The sequence below is a fragment of the Microtus oregoni genome, unplaced genomic scaffold (assembly GCF_018167655.1).
Source record: "Microtus oregoni isolate MIOR12 unplaced genomic scaffold, Mior012 000009F_ref0000495, whole genome shotgun sequence".
Taxonomy (NCBI): Eukaryota; Metazoa; Chordata; class Mammalia; order Rodentia; family Cricetidae; genus Microtus; species Microtus oregoni.
This window is the reverse complement of record NW_024543068.1, coordinates 54,587,935-54,601,921: the sequence shown is the minus strand read 5'-3', so window position 1 is coordinate 54,601,921 and position 13,987 is coordinate 54,587,935. Positions and strand designations below refer to the sequence as shown.

The 13,987-nt window shown below is 40.6% G+C and overlaps 1 protein-coding gene across 4 annotated transcripts in view; it reads right to left on the bottom strand.

The window, feature by feature from the left end:
• Positions 1–13,987, bottom strand: part of Hdac9 (histone deacetylase 9) — a 463,183-nt gene that overhangs the window by 296,361 nt on the left and 152,835 nt on the right. For 3 of the 4 annotated variants that reach the window (XM_041657936.1, XM_041657937.1, XM_041657938.1), the window contains one exon: positions 3,010–5,607. In XM_041657936.1, coding sequence (XP_041513870.1) covers positions 5,299–5,607 — 309 coding nt within the window. In that variant the 3' untranslated portion in view covers positions 3,010–5,298. Of the gene's footprint in view, positions 1–3,009; positions 5,608–13,987 lie in introns of those variants that run through there. The other variant, XM_041657935.1, reaches the window with a different exon arrangement.

Here is a 13,987-nt window from a genome sequence, read left to right as displayed (position 1 = left end):
AGGCGGCGGCGGGGAAGAGACAGAAATCTTTAATAAATAAATAAATTTAAAAAAAAAGAAAATGACAAGTCATTAGCAGGAACGGGAGGAGAGTAAGGGTCAAATCCACCAGACACAGAGGAAGAGAGAGCCCCACACCTATGAAGAGATGCGTTATAAATCATGGGTCCGGCACTGCGGCCAAGGCAGGCTGGAACTAGAGATTATGGAGCCCGAGGTAGGAGGATTCTAAATGCAGTCTGGGATACATAGCCATAGCCTGTCTAAAATTTCAAAACTCTTGAATGTATAAAAGAAAATCACTTTAGTAATGATACATAGAACTCAGAACAAGCCACAGGCCAAACTCTGCCTGCTGCAGAATATGTAGAAGGAGACATAAGAGTAAATCTTTGTGCTTTCGTATCAGAAGATGGCTTCTTCAACCACATCTAAAGCATAAGCAACCAAGGGAAATCAAGGTGGATGGCATTCAGTAAGATCCAAAGTGTCTGACAGTCAAAGTACACTATCAAGGAAATTATAAATAATAAATAAAATTATAAATAGTAAATAAGAGGAAATAAAGGTGGACTGGCATTCAGTAAGATCGAAAGTGTCTGATAGTCAAAGTACACTATCAAAGAAATTATAAAAATCACAGGATGGAGTGACATTTTAATTGGAATCATATGTACTTATCAACCAAAAACAAAAGGACAATTTTAAAATACTAAGTATGTAAATAGATATTTTCTAAGGAAGTTCCTCAAATGGAAAATAAGCAAATGGAAAAAAATGTTCATGATCATTAGCCCAGGGAAAAGTAGAAATCAGTTGAGGAATCATAGCACTTCCCAGCTGTTATCATGACTGCCATAAAACATGAAAAATAAGGCTGGGACAATAGCTCAGACAGCAAAGCTTCCACAGCAAACAAGTGGACCTAAACTGGACCCCCAGAACTCACGTACATATTCATGAGGAAACATGGATGCATTTCAAGATGAAACCACATGCACAAAACTCTCATCTCTGAACTAGGGAAACACTCGGCACTTGTCATTTACAGTAGTGATGTAAAGACCTGATTCGAATCAGTTAGTGTTGATGGCAATGGGGAGATCTGGGTGGAAGGAGACTATGAGAACTGTAGAAGCAGCTGAATAAGGGGTGGGGGGTAGGCATCTTGGATATGTAGAAAGGGATCTTTGCACGCACAGCACAGGAGTCAGGGCTGCCCAGGTTCCCATCAAAGGTGGACGACCTCTGCCAGGATGGCTTCATGCAATAACCACCCTAAGTGCCCGTGGCACAGGTGGATGGAAAAGGTTAATAGATTCGAGGTGCTCGCAACTACACTTCATGCATTTAAGTTGGCCATAGTTAAAAGGAAAATCCATTTCATCAAAAAGATGCAGGAATATGGCATTGTCTAAACATTTGCTAAGACTCCAGGAAGTTACTGTGCTAGGAATACGAATACAAACACGTAAAAACTTAGAGTCTTGGCTTGACTCAAAAGCCGCATTTCTGGTTCCTTAATATTTGTCTACATTCTGTGACTCCCTCCCCTGTCCGGCCCTGCGTTCTTCTCTTTAAATTGGGTGTGGAGAAGTTAATAATAAAGGGAAATAATCTCCAAGTCCTCTTCTACCTCTGAGTTCTTCACTGGGAGTGGCTACAATTACAGACTTGAATTATTTGATCGTTAACTGTATACCTATTTTTACCCATACACAATTATTTAGAACTACATGTTTCAATTATTGAAAAAAAACACAAAATCTAAGAGCCACTATGCTATTAATATCTCTATGAATCAGGTACTAGATTTAAAAATACGTTGAACTTGAATCCCCTTTTTAATACTTTTCGGCAAACACTAAGTATGATGAATATAAAAATTCTTACAGACAACTGTTCATTTCTGTGAAAAGCAGGAAGCTCTGCTTCAGCCTCCACCTCCACCAATGCCAGCAGGATGATATCTCATGTAATATGCAGCCATATGGTTCTGACCTCCAGAAACACTAACTTTCATGACAGTACTATAGAGTAATATATAGAGGGCAATGTAAACGAACCAGAGGACATTAAAAAAATCATATTTAACCCCTTTAATTCAGCACACAGTAGCACATTCTGAAATTCTGACAGTAAGTTCTGCTGCCAACAAACCAGAAGGTTAATAAGCTGGACAGTCCGGGGCTGGCCCACATCACCTCACACTACCTCAGCGCACAGGAAAGCTTGCTTTATCTGGCTTGCCGCTCTTCACACAGCATCGCAATAACTGCCACCATACACGGGGAGTGTTCCGTCCCTCTTCTCCCTAAGTGTATTCACGGTTACTGTTATCTGCAGTTTGGAATCTCACCGTAATTGACAGCATTAAGGTATTTGCAAAAAGATTCGTTTTAACGTTTATTGAGAGCTTGTTATATTCAAGGGAGCATATTTAGCTTATTTTTAAATTTTTAATTACATTTGTGTTGTTTGTGTGCGCGTGTGCCAAAGCCCATGTGTTGTCAGAGGACAGTCTGAGGACTCAGTTCTCTCCTCCCACCGTGTGGGACCTGGGAATCAAACTCACGTTGTCAGGCTTAGCAGCACACGCCTGTAGCTAACGCAGAGCTCTTGACAGCCCATGTTAAAAGTTTAAAATAATTTTTAAGTTGAATAGTGCTAGGGACTATTTATACTTCTTTTATATTTAGAGGATGACATTTTAATTTAAATACCAAGGAAGATAACACACCCTTTAAAAGGCCACACTAGAAAATGGAGCATGCAACTGATTTTACATCTATCTCCTGGTTGATAATGACTGATACAAATAGTTCAATATTGTTATTGTTTTATGTTATTTTAAATGGTATTAGAAGCAACTTTTCAAAATACCTTCATTTTCTTGTTTCAACAAAAAATGGAAATTTGTATATGTGATCTAATGTACAGGTTTCAAATTCCATTAAACATATCAACTTTACACAAAGCCAAATGTATGAAAAGGGATCTTTTAAAAAAAACTTTATTTGAGAAAGGAAGAGACTTATAACAGAAGGCAAGAAGGGAAACATACAGACAATATATTTACAACACAAAACAGGATATCACCTCCAAGGGTGTAAATCATAATAAATACAGTAGATCTTAGAAGAGACATTTATCGGTTAATTCTAAGGTTAGTTATGTCCAGCTTTTCGTTTTACTGGTTCCAGGTAGTTTCTTGACTAAATTCAAAGACTATCAAATTCAAACAATTACGTCCACCAAATGTACTGATGAAGTTCTCTCCAATGACATTATAAAAAATAGTTTTTTTTGTTTTTGATCACATATCTTTGAAGAAATATTATACAAAAGTCTGCTCAGCCACGTGTTCCTCCCCAAATAAAATGTGTTTTAAAAGATGCACTATCCCTTTTTTATGAGATTGAAAAAGGAATTTGAAGAAAATGAATATTTATGAGATGGAAAAATATACAATTTTATCTTAGGCATGCCATATTTTTAATGCAAAACAACTGACAACAGTCATTTTAATATGAAGGACTATATTAACCCAAACGTATTGGTGATAGGGAGAGTTACCTATTAGAACTAGCTGTCAAATTATCAGAAGGATTTTCATTATGTGGAAAAACTTTTAACTTTCTAACTCTAGTTATGTTAATTTAATTCAAATGGAGACTTTTTAAAAAAGGATAATGTATCTTTAGCAGGAACATTTTAAAAGAAATAGTTTTAAATGTCACAGCGAACTGTAAACAACACGTGCTAATAACATACAGTTGAACCATGTCTACATTTGGCAAAAGTGCTGTCTCCTGAAACAGGATACTACACTACACCTTAAATAGTAGGGATCAAGGAATATAAATATTTTAATAGAAAAAATCCTCAGGAAGATTCTAGGTCAATTTGGATTATCCATACCAAAGGGGTCTTAATACAGCGTACGTTTGACTAGCTTAACAAAAGTAAACCCGTAAAAGAAGGCAAACATATCAAAAGGGAATATGAAGAAAACGTTCTAGCCAATAGCTTCCGTAAGGGTTTCCCAACTCATGGTGGGATTTTCCCAGCCAATAAATCAGTTCATAGAATACCCTTTAAAAACTGAAAGAGTAGAACACTACCCTCGGACTGTTTCTCCTACATTCCCCAGAACATGAGTCACTCGGACTTCCTGTTTCCACGAGACATTTCCTGTCCCCTCACAGAACTGCTTTTCTGTAGAACAGCAGGACCCTAACAAAGAACTGACTTAAATAAACATCGTCTCGGTCTCTGTTGCGTTCAAAGTTGTTTGTGCTTTTACAGCATCAAAGGACATGGTCCTTCTGGAAGTGCCATCATATACAAGCAGATTTGTCTTGTTAAACCAACACTCAGCTTTTTTATTTATTTCTCAAAATGATGTGGTATATACCACGGTATGTGAGAGATCCTAAGGATACCAGGCGTCAGTGTGAGTCACCCTCTTGTAAGCCTGCTTTTAATTTCGTATCAGGTGGTAATCGTACTACATTCTCTGCAGCTGTGCATACATCGCAGCATCTGCGTGGAGCACAGGGTTGCACGCCGCTTCTCGACAGCATTTGCATGGATTCCGTTTCAGAACTCAACATCAGCAACTTACACAAGGTTTAAGCATTGTGCAATGCTGTGTCAGACATAAGGTAATGGTCAAAACGGAACTTCAGCTTGCATTTCTGCTCAAAACCACCTTAATGGCTAAGGTTTTCAGTTGTGATCTATGCAATAACCTAGAGCTGCTGGCACAGTAGCCAGGTTTCTACTTAAAAAAAAAGAGAGAGAGAGAGAGAGAAAGGGGGCAGGGAGCAGACTACCTTCAACAGTGTTCAAGACTATGGTATGATACACTATGTACAGTTGTATGAAAAAAATGAATTCTATATGTTAAAAAACATCATCTCTAATAGAATGCTTCATTGATCAGGCTGTAGACTACATTCTGTGCTCACAGACCTCAGCAGATAAAACTAAAAACAACCATGAGTTCATTTTCACTAGAAGTAACTGTTGTATCAGGCTTTGAGATGGATTTAAAGCCTATTAATTTCCTGGATATTATATAGCATAATTTTAGTGTAACAGGCATTTTTCTTACCAGTAAAGGTTCAATGAAACCTTGATACCCATACTCATTCAGAGATCAGTATAGAGTGATCTTTATAAAGAAAAAAAAAACATCATTTTACCTGTTTTAGAATTCTTAAACACTAAAATTGGAAATATATGCTGATAGGTAATGATAAGCATTTAGCAAAATCTGCAACACATTTATGTTCAAATAATGACTTTAATTACAAATCCTGGAGCTAAATCTTTGCCTATTACCTGTTGCATATAAGCAGCCTGCTCCCCACATTCCATTTCCTGTATCTGAGCATCTTCATCGCTGTCCACTGGCTCCTCCTTGACCTTCACAGCCCCAACTTGTCCCAGTGTGTCCTCCACACAAGCACGGCTGCTCCCAGTGCTGTGCTCGCTAGAGGTCGCTCTGTCTTCCATGGCCTGGTCCCCCTGAAGCTCCTCCTCCGCTTCTTCAAGATGGCTGCCTGGTTGCTTCAGTTGTTCAATAGATTTCGAGAGCAGCTAGAAGAGAGTGTTCAGGGGTTCAGAAGTCAATAGTTCCTGATGCAACAGATTCAACTCATACTCTCATTTTTAATACCTCAACTTGAGCTAGAAAGTGCTGGAAGCATTAAGGGAAGAAGGTGGATAAATCTTGTCCACGGAAGCCACAAAACTTTCATAAGGATGTAGTTCAAAAGTCTACTTAATATAAGTAAACTTGAGACGGACCCTTTCTCAAGAAAGGCTGACGTTAGTGTAGAAACCTCTTCAAACTCAAATTTAAGCAAATACTAACCACTATAAAACCGCCAACCTAAATGGTAGTGGTTCTTTAGAACTAATTCTCTGGTGCCCATAGGATCGAATTATGACAGTATTTCAGAAATAGAATTGTAAAATACAGAAATACCCATTGTAGAATTCTGAAGTTTAAAAATATGAATGATCTTTACCATTTTGGAAGGGCATATATATTTTTTATTGGACCCGAATATAATTAAATAAGAAGTAAACAAGAAACTAGACTTAAAATAAAAAAAATTATTCAGATGTCTTCCTTACTTGGCTGGGTCGATACCTGTGTAACTGTTTTCCAGCCATCCTGGATAGCAGCAAGCAGAGAATGTGATTGCGGAAAACAAACCTACAATTTTTTTTTGCATAGAATTTTAGTTTAACTCATGTTCACATATAACAGGGTTTAAAAATCTAAGCAAGTTTTAATGTTTGAATAAAAAGTTTACTCAAACTTTGAAGGGCAAGCTCTTTAGATGTCATGTGATCCATCTATTGCAAGCAGCTCTGAACATGCTGGTACATGCCTTAAATTTAACTGCAGGGATGCATATTGGAAGTTTTCATCATTTTTTAACAATTATTTATTTAGTGGCAGTTAGGTTCCAGCCACTGCTAATGACTGGGAAATGGGCACACCTTTCTGGCCTTGTTTCAGTGCGTTATAAAGAAGTAAGACCACTGCATTTTGATCTCATGTGTCAGAGATTTTATTTTATATCTAACAAGGACTTTAAAGAATAAACTCTGGTTGTTATAGTAGCACCCTGCGTGTACAGGTGGGCACAGGAGTGAAGTGAGATGGCAGAAGTCGTTGCTGGGAAGGTGTTCTGTTTGGGATGAAGGCGGAAAACCAGGCAGAGAGACTGAAAATATTTCATAAAAAGTGTCATGGCTCATACCATATTTTGGTGGAGAACAAGAATATACAGAAATGAACTGTAATAGGATAAGACCCAAATATCTCCAAGCCCAGCAGAGATAGATGATCAAGCAAAGAAAACACATACCAATTAAAAGCCATATCAAAAGGAAGAAAGACAATTTCAATATTTATTTCCTTCGTGCTGACAACTTAATTTCTATTATTCCTGGGCAGTCAGCATAAGGAGAAATTCCTCCCATCATCCTTAAAACATCTTTAAGTGCATGCTCGAAGACTATTTTCTGTATAATTGTCCTAGTTCTGAGCAGTAATCAGCAGTTCCTGTCTTAAACACATAATTGTTTGCACACGGCTGAGAGCCCAAGAAGCAGACACTACACTCCTTTGGAATTCTGGCTGTGTAACTGTAGGGCACCTGGCCCTGCAGGTTTGGGGAGAAAGAACACTCAGGACCATAAAAAAATAAGAAAAAAAATAAAAGAAAAGTCTTATTTGTGGTGGAAACAGCAGAGTTGAGAAAAGCATTCTTCAGAGAAATGACAGCAGGCAGGTCCCTTTCAACCCTGTCCAGCTCTCACCCTCGGCTCCATAGCCATAGGATATTAGTGCAGTTTTATGGGGAGAAAGAACGAATTTGAAAAGAGGACAAGAAAGCGCAAGGGCCTTCAAGGAAAATATTTACAAGAAGATGACTGACATTTCTTCCTGAACAGAAGTTCAATGAACCATGGGAAACCTCCTCTTGATACCACAGCTTCGGTGGCAGAATGAATGGGACAGGCTGGCGTGTCAGAAAATGCTGAAAAGGAGGCCCAAAGACACAGGTGTTCAAACAACATTGCCAGAAACAGCTTCACGAGGATAGCAGATGAAAGGAACAACACCACATGGGGTGTGTGGCAAGGGAATTGTAAGAGACTGGCCGGACAGTCCGACGCACAGGAGATGCGTGATGGCAAAGGTCCCTATTGATGGGGACGGGGGCAGTTCTGAGCAGCTTCTGGATCCATCCCTTCTCATGGATCCTTCTCGGAATGTTCTTAGGGAAGCCATGTGTCCTCTAAGCCATTCTCCCACGGCTATCACTTGCTTCAGCTGCTTGCTTCCTCCACTAGAGGACCAAGTTCAGCGTGCACTGTTTTCAGCTCCCATGCCCTCATCGGTATGTGTTGTAATGCGCATGTGCAATAGCGTGGCTTTTCCTTCTGCACGTAAACGACACCCCACTGCATTCCTCTGTCCCCCCTGTTAATTCGCTCCACCCTTGTTCCTGGCTTGCCAGACTGCCTTTCTTCTCAAATCTTTCCTTGCTGGTACTTTTGCTTGTTATTTCACTCAAAACATACAAGCACCCAAACGACAACTCCAGACACTTTACAGGGGCAGGGAAACAGTGTCCTTGCTATTACAATTAACAGGACCTTTGTCCCCTACCCCAGTCATGCCTCTGGATTATGTCCTAGGCCCAGTAGCTCCTGATAACTTCCTCTCTACCTTTATGAACTTCACGTCTTTTCTGGGCTTGTCTCGCCTGCATGTTTACAGTAACTTACTCTTCTGAAAGAAGACATCTTCCACCGTTACACGTCTGCCTTCACAGCAGAACCTGAATTCCCTCTTCATCTTCGCCTCTCCTCCTTTGCTCACTTAAAAGATATGTCAATTACATTTTCATCCATACCATTTGACTCATAGCTTTCTTGTTGAGCTCAATAATAACAGCACAGAGGCAAATTCAGGTGGGCATTGTAAGAAGTCTACTTTATTTTTGTTTATGATGTATGTGCTTATCATTATGTGTTGTGGACTATTAGTTGAAAATGTGTTACATTTGTTTGTGCTGTGGAACACTGGTTTAATGCCGCAAAGATGTGCTGCATTCTTTTATGCCGCATTTGTTTAACTCTGTGAAGCTGTGTTACATTGCCTGTCTTAAACACCTGATTGGTCTGATAAAGAGCGGAATGGCCAATAGTGGGGCAGGAGAGAGAAGTAGGCATGGCTGGCAGGCAGAGAAAATAAATAGGAAGAGAAGAGATCAGGGAGGACAAAGGGAGAAGGAGAGCTGACATCAGGGGTCAGCCACACAGCTACACAGCAAACCATGGTGTAAGAAGTAAAGGGCGGTGTACAGACTAGGGAAAGATAAAAGCCCAGAAACAAGCCAAGCTAAGGCTGGGCATTTGTGTGTAATAACAATCTCCTTGTGGTTATTTGGGAGCTGGGTGTGGGAAACAAATACAATGTTGGGGATGCCATGTGCGTGGGTGACAGTACACTGGGTTGGATTCTTTGGAAGTGGAGTTACAGATGTATGTGAAGTGGCCAACAAGACAGGTGTTGCAAACTAAACACGGGTACTGGGAGCTGAACTGGAGTCCTCTGGAAGAAGAGCATTGAGTCATTTCTCTATGGCTTGCCCTCACCCCTACCCTCCACGGCCATTTAAACAGGAGACTAACAGGTGTCAGAGAAGGTTGAGCAATAAAGTCAAACAAGATGCAAATAATAGCACCTTGTAAAGAGAGAGCCTATGTTCACTCGTGCTGGCAAATGCCATTACTTACCAGAACAGAAATTCTCACCAACCGTGAGTATGTTAAGCTGAGCTATGACCTGGGTGTTCATGGAACATATATGTACTTTCAACAGAAATCTTTCTGAAATTTGACCTCTTAATGTGTTTATAAGATCCTGAAAACTCTCAGAGATTACCTCATCAAGTTCATGAACTCAACTGACTTCGCATTTGCAAATTCACTGACATAGATACATATGTGGCATTGCAGACAACACTTTTTAGTGTGCAATTGAGGAACAATGCTGCTTCCAGTGAGTTCCCTGACTTCACCTCTACTACTGAGGTACTGGCAGGAAGAGAAGGATAAAGACATTCAGAAAAAATGATGTCGCCATCACTTGGTCATAAAGCCACACGACAAATACTTTCTTTCCAAGAACAGAATTCCACTAGGGTTTGTAAAAGGAATGGTTCCTGACAGAACAGTGGTTTACGAGTTGAAATCATATGTGCATGTGTGTGTGTATACACACACGTTGGAGTTGCAAAATGTCTTATAACATCCTAAACTCTTATTTTATGAAGAAAGAATCTCTATTCAAAAGAAAGCATGCCATCCCCATGAACACGAAATGGGAACCCGTGACTGAAAAGGAGCGCATTTCATAATCTCCCTGTCTACCTCCTCTTCTAAGAGAGCAGCCCCGTTGTGATGGGCAATTGAGCAAGGTGAGCAATTCCAGTTGCTCTAATGCACTCTAAACACCCATCTAACACCTTCCCCAAACCACTCAGCTAGGAAATATCTTGAAGGTATCATAAACTTCCCAACAGCACCAAGATAATCTCTACTCCATCCACCGTTCACCCACACCTTCTTGCGGAGTGAGCACCAACTCCCCATTCCACGAGCCGTGACTGAACTCGATCCTTGTCTCCCTTGTATTTCTGTTGCGTCTGTAGCTACAATCTCCACTGCGATGGCACAGTGGAGCCTAAGAGTGGACACCGTCCTCCACTACCACTCCTGTGATCAGCATTATTGCTCCTTCCCCGAGTGTTTCCCTGAGACGCTTGACTCTGGGCTTCTGTCTCGTGCAGAACCTTTCAACACTGCGGTTCCACTGATGATCTCCAACTATGTTAGGTACCATCTGTCCTCAACACGCAACTGTCAGAGAGCTTCCCACCATATTTACAATAACATCCAAACCTCTTAAAGTGGTCCACAGATGTCCCACGATCCGGCCCACCTTACTTCTTACAGTGTACTGTAACCTACCATTTCTGTGCTCCAGATACCCTGGCCTCTGGCCATCTTGTAAACATGAATATGCCATGCTGGCTCTTGCACGAGACCTTGGCAGATTCTATACTTTTTACTTCCTCACAACAACATGCCTGATCTGGCTCCTTAGAGCATTTAATTGTATCACCATTTAACTAATATATTTTATTAATATAATTTATGTATCCCGGATTATGGCCCTGCATTTTGTTGTTATTTTTGTTAACAGTTATTTGGGTTTCTTATTGAAATTCAAACATCACAAGAGCGCAGGGTGGATGTCTTTCATCATCTTATATCCGAGCACCTCATGGCACGGCACCCAGATGGGCACCATAGATCTCTGCAAACCTAATGCATGGTAGCAAAGCTTTCCAACTTTCCCCCTCAGACTGTGATGTAGGGTACTGTGTGCATGATCAATATCTTCCACTTTCCCATCTGAGGAACGAAGATGCTCTCTGTGAATATTCGTGACACACAATCAGGCATCGGGGACATCCTGAAGCCAGTTTCACTAGATATATATGCACAGAGGAGGTTAATTTTCATTTCTTCTTTTATTTTGGGTATCTGACTAAAGCTGTTTTCATTTAAACACTCATATTTGCCAGAGTGGAAAAATTAGCAATTAGCATCAGCAAGAAAAATCTACAAACAAAAGTCACAGAGAAATTCTGCCTGCCAGGTTTGACTTCTTTCAGACTTTTAAAACGAACAGTTACTGTGTACTATTTGTAAGTATTCGGATTACGCTGTTTTCTATGTGTTTTTGAACTCCAAACACAACCATTACAAAGATGGTACAGCTAACCCTTTTCTAATTTGCCCTGCTGCTGAGTGGCCACAGATGGGGAAAGATGCCTGCTTACTCTCAGTGGGGTGGCAGGGTCTGTTTTTAGTGGAACATCTGGAGGTGATATCCCAGCAAAGTGAGTCTGTTGCCTGGCTGGCTAGAAACATCTGTGTGACAGACAAAGGCACAAGCCTGTGTGAACCTCTGCTGAGTCCCTGTCTGTGAAACACACTGTACGCTGTCCACCTGACGCCAGGTGAGCCACACTGGTGGGGACTCCATCAGAGACGAAGACAGGGGCCACACAGCATCTCTTCTCCCTTTAGCCTGTGCTCCTCCTCATGGTACATTGTGCCCCTCAGTCTTTTTACGACCTTGCTGCCATTGTACAGGCTCTGAGAAAGCCACAGGTTGTGCGTGACCTCACTGGGATGTGGTCACCCATGACAAACACACGCTCACATGAATACTCTCCAGGAACTATGACCGATGGTCAAAATACCTTGTTTTCAAGTAAGGAATTCAATTAAGCACTTCAGTTCTTACCTATACCTCCTAGAGTTGGATGCGAGTCGTAGTTTCAGTGTTTTACATTTCATGACAAAATCATATATTCTATCAATACATGATATAAATTCATTCAACACTGTTTGAAAAGCTGTATTGCTAATTTCAGCATATTAGCACATTAAGCTCATTGCTATGAAAGTTACATTGCTTGGTTTCAACTCTATAAATATAGTACAGCCATAAGTGCTTTTCATTATAACAGCTAAAATTCTACAATTTAAATATTCCTCACGAAATCCTTTATATGTCCACAAAAATCTTCATTTATGAACCATGAACTAAAAACAGTATTCAGGGGTAAACCTACTCTTGATTACAGATGACTTTCAGACATTGTTGGACAACCCAGCAAGTATGAGGGTTCTGATGTATCTGTTCTGCAGAACAGCCCTCAAGCAGGACAACCCAGTGAGCACGGGGGTTCTGATGCTACAGTTCTGCAGAACAACCCTCAAGCAGCTCAGCACTTCTTAAAAATTCTACCTCGAATTTTAAGACAGATTTTCCTTAGGCAACAGTGCAAATATGTCTTTATTCCCCTTTCTTTTAAATAAATGTAATATTCTTCTTTTGGAAAATCAGACCTTTTCCTTAAGCTCCAAGGAAACTAGACTTAAAAATAATGATAAAATCCTGTCTCAATTCACAAATAGATTAGGTATGTACCAACTGTTCTCAAAAACAAGATGCAGAACTGGGAGGACGTTCAAATCAGGAGGTCTACTTAGAGAGGAGCGCTGTCCTCCAGCCAAAGACGCCATGTCACTTCGATGCTGTGCATCTTGGTAAAATAATCCATGGGTCCCAGATGAAGGACAAGAAGACAACGTCTCTAAATATTCGCTCATTGTTGACATGATTAAAAGTCTGCCATCCACCCTTGCCTACTGATTACATCTACTGATCTAAAGGACCAAGTGAGTTTTGGATAAGTTCATCTTTATCTTTTTAACTCTCAATGATTATCCAGACAGTGCCTGTAATGAAGACAGCTGGCTCTCAGAATGTCTTAACATTTCAGCGACAAGTCCCTTCTGGGAAAAACCCTCAAAACATCTTCCATTTAGCTTTGTTGAGTAAGTTGTCCATCTGGGCTTTCATCCCTGGAACCATTAACTTATTAAGCATTAACTGGGAGGCCCTGGGAAGACACTGGTCAAGGGAGGACCCTCCCAGGTCTGAGTAGGGAACATGGACATAAGAACTGGCAGTCAGAGAATGCAGAGGAAAAGGAGTTCATACTGAAGCTCCTCAGGAGGGAAGGCCACGTTGACACAGATTGTGGTGACAAGATCATTTTCAGAGAAGTCTAGAGATGTACAGACCAAGCAATGGTCACCTTAGAGGATCCATTTTGAGAGGTAAAGACAGATAGAAGACTGAATTTTCAAACAATATTACCTTTAGCCAAAGAATAGATTTTTTGAGAGTTTTTCTTTACAACACTAGCTGTCATCCACACTTTGTGTTTTAACTAATTCTGCCATTTATATCCATTAATATACTACTGAAATTTGTCCTTCATCATCTTCTTGCCAATTTGCAGCTGGTAAAACATTTAAAACATTTTCTTCTTTCACTCTTTAGGGGAAGAGATAAAGTGCACATTGGGAAGTAGCCCTTTTATTTCTATGCCTGGTGGCTTTACCAGGGTCTCAGTACAGACAGCAGCTCAACGCCAGGTCCTCCAACCACTGCTCAACTCCCTCCCTCCCTCTCTCACCATCTCCTTATTGATCAAGCCTTCCATCCTGGAAACTAGAAACAGTGCACGGGCCATTTAAGAATGGAGACAGGAAACCCCGAATGGCGATGATCAAAGGAAGAGGGGACAGGCATAAGCCTGCAATTCCTGCAATTTCATGTTTTGGAGAATGTCCAACATGTAGGCTTGGCTTGGAATCTATTTTCGAATGTGACCAGAGTTGGTAGTCCTAAGACACTAAGCTTGCTCACACAGACAGCTCCCAGCCTGGACCCCACACCGTAGGCTGATGCTCTATGACCCTGAAAACAATTCCCCAAGCATTCTATAGGGAAAGC